This window comes from Megalopta genalis, chromosome 6, assembly GCF_051020955.1.
Source record: "Megalopta genalis isolate 19385.01 chromosome 6, iyMegGena1_principal, whole genome shotgun sequence".
Lineage (NCBI taxonomy): Eukaryota > Metazoa > Arthropoda > Insecta > Hymenoptera > Halictidae > Megalopta > Megalopta genalis.
Genome location: NC_135018.1, coordinates 13,393,754 through 13,409,685, shown reverse-complemented (window position 1 = coordinate 13,409,685; position 15,932 = coordinate 13,393,754). Strand labels below are relative to the sequence as shown.

At 44.1% G+C, this 15,932-nt stretch overlaps 1 protein-coding gene across 5 annotated transcripts in view; it reads left to right on the top strand.

Moving 5' to 3' along the window:
- LOC117226122 (uncharacterized) overlaps positions 1-15,932 on the top strand; it is a 797,792-nt gene that overhangs the window by 733,865 nt on the left and 47,995 nt on the right. For all 5 annotated transcript variants that reach the window (XM_076522565.1, XM_076522567.1, XM_076522568.1 and 2 more), the window contains one exon: positions 10,827-11,108. In XM_076522565.1, coding sequence (XP_076378680.1) covers positions 10,827-11,108 — 282 coding nt within the window. The remainder of the gene's footprint in view (positions 1-10,826; positions 11,109-15,932) is intronic.

Here is a 15,932-nt window from a genome sequence, read left to right as displayed (position 1 = left end):
TGAACAGCGTTCGCCGTCGAGGTCGAGGACAGAGGCCGTGGAACATCCGAAATTCCCTATTGTTTCGCGGACCGCCCCGCCGGAAGCGCCTCGTAATTTTGTACTTCAACGGGTTAAGTCGTTCGCAACGGAAATGACGGGAAGGTGACGGTTTTCTCTGCGGCCATTCTGCGGACGATTACGGCCCTCGGCGACGAGACAGTAATGGCGGCCGTAAAATCGTACGAGCGCCGCCTCGAGTTTCGTTTGACCGATCAATCGGCCGCATCAGAGCCAATTATGGCGTCTTTATAGTAGACCGCGGATATTTATGCATTCCCGGCGTTAAACGGCGCTGCATAACACGCTAAACTCGCCGGTTTAATGGAATTTCATAAAACTTTTATCTTTTCTCTTAACACGATAAAATCCTTAACCAGTCGCGATGCTGTACGGCCGACGGCCAGATAATGACCGGAGCCGGGCCATTGCAGACCCGAGATCAAGTTGCGCTGGCATTAGAAATTAATCTGTTCCGCCATTCTGTATCTCGATACAGCCGATCGAAAAAGTACAGCGAATTCCCGGTTTTAGAAAAATTGCCGATGTTTGAATCGAATCTCGCTTTATTTACCGGAAGCCTATTAAAACTTCACCGGCCGCTGGTAGAACAGTTCTGCCATGGAACAAACTAACGTTAACGACCGCTGGTACAACATATGTATCGTGCCCAATGTATTCAGGAAAAGTCGCTACGCAAGAAGTGGGGGCAAGCGACGCATGCGCGAGAGTCCCGCACAATGGCGTGGCGCGTCTACAGGGTGGCACCTATTGTTATCGGTCGTTTTATCGAGCCGCGACTGACAGCTGTGCCGTAAATTTGACAGAGGGTACACCATGGAAGCTTCACAAGTTCTAATTTGCTCTACATTTTTGTTCCATAAATTGGCTAAAGGATATCGTACATCAAGTTTTTGCGTGTCGCCGTATGTGAGAAACTTCAATCTTCAAGCCTCCGGTAGATTCGGTGCGGTAGATTTTCGGAGAAAAATTTTCCCATGTTTCTATAGACGTTTTCTTTCGGGAGAAAAGCCACCGAAGAATTCACGTTCGAAAATAGCAGATCTCGAAAGGTTAATTAGCACGACGCGAGCATGGAAGGTGTACAGTGCGATTGCGTCTGTGTGCCGCGTGTATTTAGTTTCAATCAATACCGGAGAGTTTATTCAGCACGCACATCCGTCGAACAATGAGACAGGGAAACGAGAGCGAACATATACCTCCGGTTCGCATTAATCAAGCGGATTTCATCGTCGCGGAAACGGCCGAGTCTTAAATTAAACTCGTTCGCGATCTGCAACGTGGCCGTGACGACGGTATCCGACGATTATGGTCGATCGACCGGATTATGCATTTAACGAAACAAAAGACGAAGGATTATTAAATCGGTCGTCCTCGGTATACGATGCTGATCCGCGGAAACGAACAAAACGATGGAAAATATTGTGAACGTGAACGTCTGTTCGGCTATTTAACTCGGTTCCAATCGTATTGGAATATTTTCCTCGGTATTGGCTTCCAATTTTTCTTTCTACGTCGTAAAGCATTATTTCGACCCGAAGTTTCGAACGGATTGCTTCATGCGAACGAAATCGGCTTGCCTCGAGTAGTACAAGCGCGGCATGGGTCGGACCATAGCGTGCGGCACGTTCGCAATTACTATAGGGACGAGTAAATATTGCGGAGTTCCTGCAGGAAATTTTCAAATCTGGTTAATGCGATGCAATGTTTAAAGAAATATGTACGCCATCTGTTAAAAGCTTTACGGTATCAACGTGAATATACAGGATGTCCCAAAAATGTCTCGCAATCCAAAAGTGGCGGGTTCCTCGGATCATTTGAAGCAATTTCTTCCTTTACAAAAATTTTCTCCAAGGCACCGAGGTGGCCGAGCCAACGGCGCCAGCGGTCGAGGCGGTCGAATCCCAGCTCAGCTGGCGCGAGGCCGCCGAGCCAGCGGCGCCGGCGGTCGAGGCGGTCGAATCCCAGCTCAGATGGCGCGAGGCGACCGAGTCAATGAGCGGAACTGGGCTTCGTGCGCTGGTTGGCTGGACCGCCTCGCATCAGCCGTACTCGATTCTTATTGGTCACTGTTTTTCGTCAATAACTCGTTAACGGTATCTCGGAGAAAATTTTTGTAAAGGAAGAAGCTGCTTCAAATGATCTGAGGAAATGATCTGAGACATTTTTGGGACACCCTGTAGAAACACATTGTCAGATGTACATGTACAGTTTCGCGTTGCGACTGCTGCTGAAATTTCTTTATAGCAATTAGACATTTTATAGTAAACTAGTGTTGCGGAATCGGTACGAATATATTTAACTTTATTTTAATCGGACAAGATGCGCTACATTTCTTGCGACTTTCTACCATTTCGTCAATTTGTCAGCAGGAGGTAAATCGAGTTGGAAAAGTAAGAAAAGAACGAGAAATTATTTTCGATGATATTTTCAGCATGCACGTAAGTTATCGACATCTGCAGAACACATGTTTTAAATTTTCGTTACGGGCTCAAATAAAGACGCTAAAAAGATGCGTGTTTCTTTATTTGTTTATTATTACTATTATTATTATTATTATTATTATTATTATTATTATTATTATTATTATTATTATTATTAGCAGCTTATTCGTCTTAGCGCGATCGCTTCAGCTACGTGGTGATTAACGACCAATTTACAATTAACATAAAAACTTGTATTCTAGATTATAATTAAAATTTATATTGACACGAGTAACTATAACAGAAAACAGTAACGAGTCAAATGTGTGTTGCCGTCGTTTAGATTCGACCGTTGCAATTTTTAAACGATTGTTCTCCTCAACCCTGGACCGAGCGCGTCAGTTGAAGTTCCACAAAAGCGTCGCGTGGGGTGCGCGACACCCCAAGAGGCCTGCAAAAATAATACCGAGAACAAAATCACGCTACTGTGACACTTAACAGATTACCGTCCGGGTGGCTAAAAATAGTCGAGGTTATTTTCAAAAACAGTCAAAACTTAAACAAAAAAACTTGAAATAGTTGAAGCTCTATAAATTTTATTTTTGAAAATAACAACTCTTTTTAAGAAGCCCTACACGCACAAGTTTTCGCACGAACAATCGGAACAATTATAAAACAAACGACCGTGGTGTGAAACAGCCCGCGCGACACCGTTTCAGGGTCTAAGAAAGCGCTGAAATATTTTCGATCGGCTGCACAAGCAAGTTTCGACAAAGGCGGCAAGGCAGCAGCACTACCGTCAGCGAAACTGCGCGCGGCAAGATGAAGGTCAATCGCAGCGGCTCGACGAACCGCTTCGCATAATCGCGTTCCGCCGTGTCCCGGTCCCCGATTAATTAACCAAACGATCAACATCCCGCGGAAGAGCCCTTCACGCGCTCTCCTAGCCGACGGTTTTCCTGCGCGTCGGTGTTCATTCTCCTTTCAGCCCGGGCGTCCCGGAGCATTGACTCCGGAGCCCACTCACCGGAAGTACGTTCTCTTAAGTGACAAAAGAGGCCCGGGGACCTCGCACGGCGCCGGTCGTTAAGCCTCCGCTCCGACGATATTCACGGAAGGAGGCTACTCGAAGATGAGATGTGACCCGAAAGAAAAGCTCTTCAAACTCTTTTTCCCAAGGGTGGTGCCGGTGCCGGTGGTGATGGCGGTGGTGGTAGGGTGCCTCCATTGTGCGGGGGTGGCTCCGATGCGTCTCACGTAGAACGCACGTGCGGGCTGCACGTTGGAAATCGAGCGTCCTCCCGCAAAGACCGTGGGGAAGTGGGGGTATATCTACGAGGAGGGACGACAGGGCCCCGGGACAACGTAGACGAACGATTTGCGGGCTGAATGGAAACTAGAACGCGCGCGATTTCGCCGCGAGGACTTGACTACCTAACGACGGGGAACTTTCGGCGCGGGCCTCCGACTTCCCCGGGATAAAGTAGACGGGAAGACTTGATGTTCGATGATTTATTGAAGTATCGAGATCGTCCCCGGAATACCAACTAGCTGGAATCGTTCCGGCAGGGTCGCGCGCGCGCGCGCGATTCGATTCGGCGTTTCGCTTCGGTTCGGTTCGATTCGGCTCGGCGCGACTCGCTCCGCGAATGTTTGATGTTCGATTTCGCCGGGGATTGCTCGATCGTTTCCGGGAACCGGCGTCGCACAGCGGGACGAGTATATGGGCATTGGAGGGGGGGGGGGGGAACTCGCATCTCTTAAGGGGTTAGGACACTTTGACGCGTTCGAAAATTAATCGTACTTTTAAACGACAGCAGAGAATATGCAGACGTTCGATTGATATAAATTTTGGTGGCTTGCTTAACGTTGGTATTACCTGTTAATAGACAGCGTTAAATTTGTTTTAAGTGTTATTCTTCTTAACTTGTTCTTAAGACGACTCGACGATGTGCAGGATTCCTGCCAAACGGGTTTACCTAGAGCAAAAATTCAAATAGTGCTTGAAACTAGATTATGTTCTCCGGGCATCGACGATCGAACAATTTCATTTTTGTGAGAATTGTCAAAATGCCGGCTATTTGTGTTTGACCTATCGAATTTGTATAAAAAATTTGTACGCATTTCATTTGTATTTTCCGAAATGATTTAAAATTTAAAAACAAAAATCTATCGTCAATCCCTGTGGTACATTATAGTAAAGGTGACTGATTTTCAAAGTAATCAGATCTCGTGATATCTTACATACGGCGTTTACTTTCAAAAATAATTTGTTTACATTGCTGGGACCTTTTGCACTTTATTTTCAAGACTTGAAACTGCTTATTCGAGACCAAAAAAAATTCGAATTTTTCATGATTTCAAAGCCTCAACACGTTCGCTTGCCAACCTCACTAGCGTACGTATTTATATTTATTATATTTATCGTATTAACACTTGCAATTAGCATGCTTCTTTTGGTAGAAAAGAAACGCGATTGTTAAAATCTAAATAATTTTCAATTATTATTAGTTTGTCCAGGTTATTAGTAAACATAAACGTATAAAAACGTACCAGCTATACGTATCAGACGACAATAAATCAAACTACGTAACAATTTTCCATTTAGCAAGCAATTTTCTCTTCGCTTTATTCGCTGATTTCCTAAGAAAATCGTCCACCATGGGGCGCGGAGCGACACGCGTTCGCGGAATCGATCGAACTCGAGTTTGTCGCGTAAATTCAACGGTTAATGAATCCACGTTCCCACTTTCGGAATCAATCAAGTTCGCCTGACGGGAGCCGCGGCACGCTGTAAATTAACGACCCGCGGAATTTCACTGAAATCAAATGAAGATTAATTTTCGTTTGAAGCGCTGTGCCGATCCGATCGGCACGGAATCGCCGCGACTGTTTCGTGTTCCGCGGTTCCCCGGAATCGCTGAAATTGCGCCGATTGTTGAGCCGCGCGCGATACTCCTCGAACAAACGAGCCCCGGGGGGCAAAAACGACGGATTCTTCTACCGGGAAATTCCTCGCGCGGGAATTTGCTCGCGGGAGCGAGCACCGAATACGCGTGCAGTCGTTTTGGAGAAGTGTTAGCTGGTTTATTATAGCCGGCGACTTTATCGGCGATCATCTCGGCGGGATCGCGAGCTGTCGAGTGAACGGCCTTGTGCATTTCGCGCACGTTTATTGGAGACGCGGATAACGGTCCCGTTCGGCCGTTTTCGTTTTTGCTGGACTGGGCCACTTAGGGGGGACATTTATGGTAATCGTGCCTCCGGTTTACGATGTCGATTTCGTAGGATTTACTCCGTCGACGTCAGAGATAAATAACGTGGATTTGTTGGACGAAAATTCTTATTTTCAAATTTAATTAATTTATTAATTTATTAATTTATTTTGACACGTTTCTAAGCCACGATTTTTGGTTCTATTTAAGGATTTGTACTGAAAACAACGCGTACTCTAACCTTTAACTGGGGGTATCATAATTTTTATGAAAATACTAAATATTATTTAATCATTATGTTTTATTTTTTAGTTCTCCGTTATTATATTTTAGCAGTTTATTCTTCGTTAGTGTAAGAAATAATTAAAACGTGAAACGTCAGGCTGTTACTGTTAAATAAAATAGAGATACAATGTCGGGGTCGCTAATGACCCGAGCATACTTAGTTAAGGGTTAATCGTTCTTATTAATCGCGAGACATACGAATTAAATGAAATTCGATCTATGTGAACACGTCAAAGAGGAGATAATTTTCTTATAAATCGTATAATATTTTACATGAAATATTTTATATCAAATAATATTTTTATAGCAAAATAATCGTACAACGTGGCCAAGTCACCTTTATACGGCAAAGGGTTAATAGCATTTTGTCGTAAACAAATAAAATTGTTCGCTGCCTAATTAATAATTACTCAATACTGTGTGTGTACTTTACTCGCATTGCCCAAATTTTCAAGCTTTCGCATCCGTTCCAAGCAACGTGTAAAACGGTTAGCGGAATAAAAAGCGTTGTTTTTCGAACGCACGTTTAATCAACTTTATTAAATGCGTAGCCCTGTCGATCGCGTAAATAAATATGTTTGCTGCAGAACAAACAGCACATTTTTTTGTATCCTTTCCGTGCATTTAATGTTTCGGGTTTATTTATTTGTACAATCAATTCTTTCGAGTTTTAATAATCCAAACAACCGGTAAAGTTTTTATAAATCGCAATTCGTCACCGATCGCGTGCATGATATCGTTCGTTGCCGAATAAACAGCGCGGCTTTGTTACATCGTTTAATATTCAATCGTTCGTATTCACCAAATCGAGCAAATAATGTTTCCGATGGTTTTTTTCGTTACGTTTAAACGACGTGGAACACATGGAAAGCTTAGTTTCTTATTTTGAAACCGATTCAAAAATTGTGATTGATTGTACGAGATCGCTCCGTGTACGCGGAATATTAATAGAACAGCACGGTATTCATTATTGCGCGCGATAAATCATACGTTCGTGTATTGAATCATTATAATTAGGCATCACGTATAATAGCATTAACTGATTAATGATAGTGGAATTGGTACGTCCTCGGGTAAAGAATTGATTGAGCTTCGGCTAAGCGTTGGACGAACGTTATTTGTACCGCTGCTGCGATATTATTTATTCTAACAAGGCGGCGCTAATTTGGCCCGGCATAGTTGTCAAATTTCGACTGTAACTCTATCTCTTGTACGCGAGGCGCCGTCGTTCGACGGATATTAATCGGAACGTTCATATCACGCGTTTGATCGTAAATGTTCTATTTCACTGATTGAAATAATTCCTTTCGGCTTGCTGTTTCAATTACCATCATGAACTATAATGAAATAATAATCTTCCTATTATAAACACTCTGTATCTTGTTACTTTGGCCAATATAATTCTCGTTAATATCCGCCGAGTACGATCAAAACGAAATCTATTCACCTCTTGAAAATTCTATCGTAATAGTGATCACCGGACTGCGGATATTTGTGCAAGATAAAAATTGTTTGCTACACTGGCATTCATTTCGTTCTTTAATCATTTCTATTTATACTCTCCTTCTCTTCAGCACCGGCGAAATAACGATCCAAAAGAAGAGACCCATAAAACACCAAACACCAACAAAATTCTATTCGAAACTTCAACGTTTCGCTCATTACAATAATTTCTCCCTAATTCCCTAACTCCCGAGGAGATACGATCATTCGAGGCTCTTTTTTATAATTGTTGACGATCGGTAACTATCGAAGAACGAGCCGCAAGGCTCGAATAATCTTAAATAAGATCATTGTACCCGAAACCTTGTTGAACCGGCAGAAAATCAATGAATCCGAAATGAGATCGACAGCTTCGACTACTTTCGTCAAACTTTCTCCGGGAACGTTCTCGCGCGCTATAATAGTTCGATTCCCCGAAAGCTACGCACATTCGAACCAATTAATTAATCCGCGCCGTAAAAGTTCGTTCCTCCGGCGAGCGTAAATTCTCGTTATCGGCGCGAAGCAGCGCTCATCATTGTGCCGCGGTCGGATTATAAAAAGAAGAAAGAAGAAATGCGAGCGGAATAGAAGAAGCTCGAGCGTACGAGCGGAAAAACACGCGTACACTGCGAGTATTTACCTCGGGGCCTCGGTGTTTGCCTCCGCATACCTCGGGAGCAGATGAAAATTACGGAACGTTATGCCGCGTAACAAGGTGCATCGTTCTCGATCTGTACTTAGTTATTCCACTGTCCGTTGCCTCGGCCCAGCCACCCCCGCGTTTCTACGTTAACGTTTACGAAGTTCCAGAGTTTCCGTGCTGCTCGAAGCAGCCGGAAGAGGAATGGTTCAGCTCTCGAGAGGGCTTAACCGGGGCCAGAAGGAATTCCGCGTACTCCAGCCAACCATATTATTATCACGCATCATCCCCCCACCCCGGCCAGCCTCCGCGGCCCCTTTATCTCGCGAGAATGAAACGGTGAAAACGCCCGGAGAAAAGAAGCAAACGGTTTTATTAGAATTTTTATTACATCGCGCGATAAATTCTCGAACCGGAGGGCGGTCGGGGGCGCGTTTCGCGACCCCGCAACCCCCCGAGGCCTAGCACGGCGCCGTGCGCCGCCCGCGTCACGGCTCGAAGAATTTCAATTTTCTTGTTCCAACATCGGCGAACTTGCCGCGAAGAACACCGGCCCCGAATTGCTCCACGCATTCCCGCGGTCGGATTTTAGCGCAACTGTTTCCGCGCAGCCATTGTCTCGAGGCGGTCGCCTTTTCAGGGCGAAAGTGATTCCGCTCGTTGCCCGCGGTGGTTTCCCGCACCTTCTGCTTCTTCGCGTTCTTCAGATTCGGATAACTCGACGATATCCGCAAAGTCAGGAGAATCTGTTTATCAAAGTAGTATTGATCAAAGTTTAATAGTTGGCGGGCGAGTTATTAGACCGTGGATTTTATGCATTTTATGCATTTTTGCACGTTAAAAGAAAGTTTCAAAGAGAAGGATGTCTTCGAACGACAACAATGTCAGTGGAATCCTGATCAACGTTAACTTGTGCAATAAACTATTACGGTTTCTTAAGACTATCGGTATACTTTCAACAAATATAGTATGAAGTTATTGTACATTAATACTAAAACTACCATCACCGGTCAAATGATCGATTTCGCATTTTTTATTTAATAACTATCAAAGTCATAAAGCTGCTTCCATTAAAAATTGTTGAACACATTTCTTTACTCAGCCAGGCGCTAAACATTGTGAAAAATATGACTGAAGTTTATCTTGTAATTCTTACGAGGCAATTTTTATTAGTGGCTCTTAGATCTGGCAATTAGAACTACTGTAATTCCATGGTGCAGCTTCAAAAATAAAAAAAGAATTGAGGCACCCGAATATGCTATTGTATTTTAACGTTCGTCACGCGTATCATTAGGTTGCAAATTTTATGCATTTATAAGAACAACAGATTTTTAAAACAGAGCAACTACGTACAAAGAACGAGGTGACTTGAATTTTTTGGTGATGTTAGAGGGATTAGTTTACTCTAAAATGTATGACTTATATACTTAAATACTTCGCGTTTTAATTTTCTATTACTTGGAATGACGAAACGCGATAACAAAACTTACGTTTTTCAACTTCTTCATCCGAGCCTATATAAAACGATGTCGCTTTCGAAGATGCTGTTGTATTTCAACGTTCGTTATGCGAATTATTATATTGCAGATTTTATGAATTTATAAAAAGAACAGGTATGCGTCAAATATAAAACAATGGTGCCTCAAAAGGGTCCAAAGGTGCTATTTTATTTTCCTTAATTTCTTAAGATTAATACAAAGAACAACGAATCTCTACTTAACACATGGTCTGGACAATTGTTTCAGAAAATTTCGAAGCTGCACGAACATGTATAAAAATTGCAAGTGAACTAAACCCCAAATTAATGAAAATCTTCTTCTTCTCTGAAGAATTAAAAATGCTACAACCGATTAGATCTGCAGTTTCTTTTCTGCATTTGTGAATGCAAAACTGAATTACTTCGAATTTTTCATGGAAGTTTCGCAATGCTCGTTCATTTGTCTTCTCCAGTAACGTTTATTTTTCAATGTGGAAAGTAAAGCCGGGTAAAGCGTGAAGAGAAGAGAGCTTCAATAAGCAACTACAGTACATTACCCTTTTTTCTCCCCGGTCGTCTCTGCCTTGATCTTCCTTTAAACGCAAAAAATGAATAATTTTTCGACGCGGTGAAAGAAACAGGCAGAAAGAACGGAACATAAAAGCGTCTTTATCGCGGGCTGAGGCGAGAACGATGAATTGAAGAGATTTTCATCGAATATTTTATTTCATGGTAATCGTGTCCTCGAGTGCACTCGATTCTTCAAAGTTACGGGGCCGAAGGGTCCTCGGCGCGCCGGATGTTTCTGTTAATCGTCCGACAAAGGTGTCAAAGAAGTGTCCTCGTCTGTTGGAGCTTCGTTAACGCCGCCGCGCCGCTATGAAATGTTACTCAACAGCGCGGCATGAGGATCCTCTATAAGGATGATCAAGCCGCGGACTTTTATGTAGATTCGGATCGTTATAGAACGTTCTACGAAACTGACGGCTAATTGAAAATTCGTTCGATTTCGATTCCATTTCTGGAATCGAAAATTTCTGGATTTTCTGGAAATCCATTTCTGGATTTTCGCAGACAAATACGCACGATTTGTTCCTCCGCTCGATAAATATGAAAAAGATTACATTATGAATGCGCTTTTCATTGCATCTACGATCTTCTCGCGAATGAAACAATTAATCAAATGAATTTCGAATGGAACCGTTATATTGATTCGGGTGGCATCAATTTTCCAATTCCAGCAACAACAGCAGCAGGCACAGCAACAGGCGCAACAGCAGCAGCAGCAACAATCTCAGCAACAGCAGCAGCAACAACACACGCAAGCCAACTCACCTGGGAGCGGGACTGTTGGGAAGAGCAGTCCATCGCCGGGGAACACAGCATCTCCTGCCACTGTCACCGCCAACAACAAGCAGCAGCCCGATGCGAAACCGGTCGAGTGCAATCTCTGCCATCGAAAGTTCAAGAACATACCGGCGTTGAACGGTCACATGCGACTCCATGGCGGTTACTTCAAAAAGGTAAGCTTCCTCCAACGTTCTAATTCGATACCGAGAGATTAAAAAAAGAAAAAAACGTGATTTGAAAATATTTTACTACTTCATACGATCTGAGTAACGCAGTACTAGCATATGAAACATTAAAATATCTATATTTATATGGATCTTTTTCCATTATATTTATTTGTACTTATATTTATCTTATTTTATTTCGTTCAATATACATTAGTATAAAATTTTGTGAAAATAAAACTTTAAACGCCTTTTTCTTTAAGCTTCGTTACTTAGACATATCTCACTGTTGAATTACAGCAGCGGTTTCTCTTACATTCACCATCACTCTTATTATCTCACTTTACGAGAAATATTGTATAAAAGAAACGTGACTTGGATTTTATCGTAATTATCGAAGAATACGATATATTCTTTCGACTTATTTTCGCATACAGAATGTCACCTTTCCCGGTCGTACCTGAACTTACGCGACACCCTGTATAACCAATTGACCAACGCTGCGACGCGTTGGCGAAACGCCGCCATCGAAAACCCATTCCCTTCAATCGCAGCCTCATCAAGGGCGCAGGGTCGAAGCGCAAGGAAGTTTTCCCTTTCAGCAGTTCCCTATAAACGACACACCGTTCGTTAAGACATTTTTAATCAGCGAGGAGAGTTCCGAAGCGACAGGAGAACCGTGTAGGGGAACGACGTTCGGCGGAACGGAGGGGCCGGGGGTGTTCGGGGCTGGCAAGAATCGCTGATCTTTCTATTCCGACTGACTGTAACAGCCAAGAGTCTTCCTTGACCTTATTAAGAGCCTCTCGGTTCGGACTTTCCGCTCACGGGTACGAGCAAGCGGAAAAAGATGGGCGTGCTGAAGCGAGCGGATCTCTTCCCGGGATCACCGGGAACACCTCCTCTCCGCTTTCCTCCTCTTCTCGTTTATTCATCGGTTCATCCTCGAGGAGAGGGGCTCGCCGCGAGAGACGATTATCGCGCGGAGCAGCGCCGCGAAAATGCACGGTGCACCGTAACCGACCGAGGCTCTCATGAAATCGCCGGTTGATTACATTTCAGGCGCCCGTGGAGGGCTGACACCGGCGTAGGTGGTTAAGATTCTCAATGAAATCACGGCTTGATTACGCGACGAGCCCGCGCCGCGCCGCGCCGGTTCCTCGGATTGCGAATTCATATGGTAATATCGCTGAACCGTGCACGCCGCGCGTAGCCGTCGCTAAACTTCGTGAAATTCTTCTCGCGACACTCGAAGAGGTAAGCAGACCCGGATTCTCTGTAATTTTCATCTTGAGACGTTCGCCGAATTGACGAAGAATCCAGCGACGGAAATCAACGGCACGCCGAATCGCCCCCAGTTATCCTTCGACTGCTCCGATTACCAAGGACGAACCGTTACCGAAACGTACACGCTGACGAGGAAGCACAAGATTCGATATTTCTTTCTTTCTTTTACTTTCTATTCGAAAGAGAGAAAACATAAAGCAACGGACGAAATGCACATTTACGTGCAAAACAGACTTCCACAGTCTCCAACATTCCAGAGAAATTATCATTCTTGACTAATTGCCGGACTACGGATTTGTCTGCAAATTGAAAACTAATAATTATGCTAATAAATCCGAAATGCAGGAGCCATGTACACGTTCATTTCTCATCCTAACAATTTGAGAACAGTTGAAAGAGAAACAGCATTCGTTTTCATCGTTTCGCGTTCCAACTACCAATTCGTAAATATTGGGTTGGCAACTAAGTAAATGTTATATTATAAAATTATTATTATTATTATTACTATGTTATTTTTTATTATCCGTGAATGTTAGCAACTGGACAAATTGAATGCAGCGGTCAAGGAAAAGCTACCAATATAAAGATGTCATTTTCTACCAGAACAATGCTAGGCCGCACACGTCTTTGTCCACTCGGCAAAAATTGATGGATATTGGTTGGGAATTGATGTTACACCCACCATATAGCCCTGATCTAGCGTCATCGGATTACCACTTATTTCAATGCCTGGACAACTCCCTTCGTGGTAAAACTTTTAACGACGATGACGCTGTAAAATCTCACTTAACTCAGTTTTTGGCCGAAAAGGATCAGACTTTCTACGAGCGTGGAATTTTCAAGTTGTCGGAGAGCTTGCAAAAGGTCATCGAACAAAATGGAAAATACATTACAGATTAAACTTCGTTCCAAGTAAAAAAGAATTTTTTATTTCATTGAACAAATCGGCAACTACTTAGTTGCCAACCCAATATACATAAAATCCGCAGTCTGCTAACTACAATTCAAAGAAAACACATCTAACCGTTTACCTAGATCCGTTCAAAACGGATTAAAACGAATGGCCAAATGATACGTCGTCCCGTAAGTTCGCGGCATTCTTTTTTAAATGGCCGCGTGACAGATAATATCGCGATGATCCAAATTTCAGAGATTTCGTCCGTTGGACGTCTAGAACGTGCTTGATCTTCCAGGCAATTTCCTTTACGAAATCAATTAAACATCTCGCAAAAAGTACAAACATATTCGCGGCACGAACTAGTGGAACGACCTAATGCATATTGCCGGGGATCGTAGAAAGGTTCTCGAAAATTGCGGCGGAAAGCTCGCAACAGAAGAAGACAACCAGGTAAGACACCCGGGATTAAGACCAGCAGCACCGGAAGTTTACACGACAACTTAATTTGCCGCACCCCCCTGGCGGTGCCCGAGGACTCGGGGCTGCTCCCGCTTCCTCCCGTCATCAAACTCCGACAATGATCCAGCCAGCAATCAGCTGCAGCCGCGATCGCAATTGCGTCTGGATCTCTTTCCTCCGGCAACCGGTCGTCGGACACAAAGAGTGAGAGTTAGAGGCGAGTCGATAAAGCAAAGATTGGGAGGAGTAAATGAGTAAAGGCTCGCGCGCGTCGGAGAAAGAGAAGCGGCGGAAGGAGAAGGATAGACGGAGAGGAGAAGGAGGATGAGGAGGATGAGGAGGATGAGGAGGGAGGAGTGCCGGGGGTCTAGGGGTGGATGAAAGAAAGGCAAGGCGATGATCGAATCCAAATGAACCCATTAACAAGCTCTTTGGTTCTACCGGATCCCTCTGGCATTCCGCGGCGGACCGGAGGCGAAAAGGTTGGAAGCCGTGGAAGGGTAGCTGAAGCGCGGGTGTGGCTGAAGAGAGGATGGAGAAAGAGCGGTACAGGGGCGGCGAGGGGAGGGGTGGCCCCGTGCAAACATTGTCTCGAGCTTCCTCCATTATGTAGATTGAATCTGGACTGGTTACGGACTAGGGATTTTCAACGGAGCACTCGTTCCGGTCTCGGCGAGTTTTCATCGAGGGATTCGGCTCGGTCGTCGTCGCCGGCCGTCTCGCAGCCTCGACTCGCAGCTTCGGCTCGCAAGCACGCAAGCACGCATCCACCGTATCCAGCTCCGCGTTCAGCGTTCCGTTCACGCGACTGTGTCCAGTTCCATTCATTCTGATCTGTGTACACATTCATATTCATGCTCGCAGCACGCGGCACTGGCTAGGCCTTTATGGCGCCGCGCCGCATGCCTGTTCACGATCGCGTGCATTAGAAGTCCCGCGAGCGTTCAGGGGTCACGTGTTACGCGAACGCACACGTTCACGGTTCACGGAGAATGGGGGCTCCGGAGTGTACGCGGATTTCTAGCGGCCGAGTATACCATGAATACGCCATTTGCGCGCTGCAGCCCCGTTGCCAAAGGTGTACGCGCGCGTTGCGTTCGCTGAACCTTCTACGGTAATGTCTTCCTAACTGACGCTTAGATTGTCCACAAAAATGGACAATTTGGGAGGAGGAGGCACGATTATTCGAGACCTGCAGCTCGTTTTTATAGTTGCTAACAATCGATAACCATAAAAAAACGAGCCACGAGGCTCGAACAATCGTATCTCCTCTTTCCAAATTGTCCATTTCTGTGGACAATCTGCGCGTCAATTAGAGAGACATTACTGTACTCGGTTGCGGGACCCGGCGCGTAGAATTTTCGACGTTGCAGGCGGCCGTGGTCGATGCCCTTTAACGCCGGACGGTTGTTAGTACGGTAATCGGCGGGAGATCGTTTGGCAGGGATCGTTCCGTGTCGTGTGTCGTCACTGGACTGCGGGTCCGTATGCAGAATGCGTTTTGTCTGGGTTGCAAAATGCGTTCTGACCGAATTGGTACTCCCTTTTCTTAAGAATTTTAAGAAGTCCCCACGCGAGGTGCTCACGGATCCCAAGAATAAGTGACGTATATTAATAATATACGAATATCAACATATATTTGTTATGTCTCCTCATTAAAATTAACATAATAAAATTGTATAATAGAATTATTAATATATAATATAAATACGAGAAGGAGATAAGGCTATCTAACGATGACGGTTAAATATATTTAACCCTCGTTCTAGTTTTTATTTTACCTAATCATTTTTTTTCATAAATTCCATGTCTAGTTATCATAAGCTCAGAATTGTCGGTGGTCAGTGATTTTTGGTAGTCATAGTCAGATTTCCAACTGTAGTAAGATGAACCTGACGAACAACGTGCTTTGGCTTGTTTAATCCAGCTACGTTCCTTTGATCTCTTTTTAGCTCCTCACGTTTCCAGTTCCTTAGCATTGCCATCATCGCGTAATACTCTGTGATCTATTAAAATCTAGATTTTGTTAGCTGTTCGTAAAATTTGTATTACTTTCAAATCTGTGTAAAACGTATATTGTAACTAATTGTTGCTTTAACATATATATGTGCATATAACGTATACTTTAGAATCGCATAGTAGCTATTCGAAGTTATATGTAGATTGAATATAGATTGAAAAATAATTAT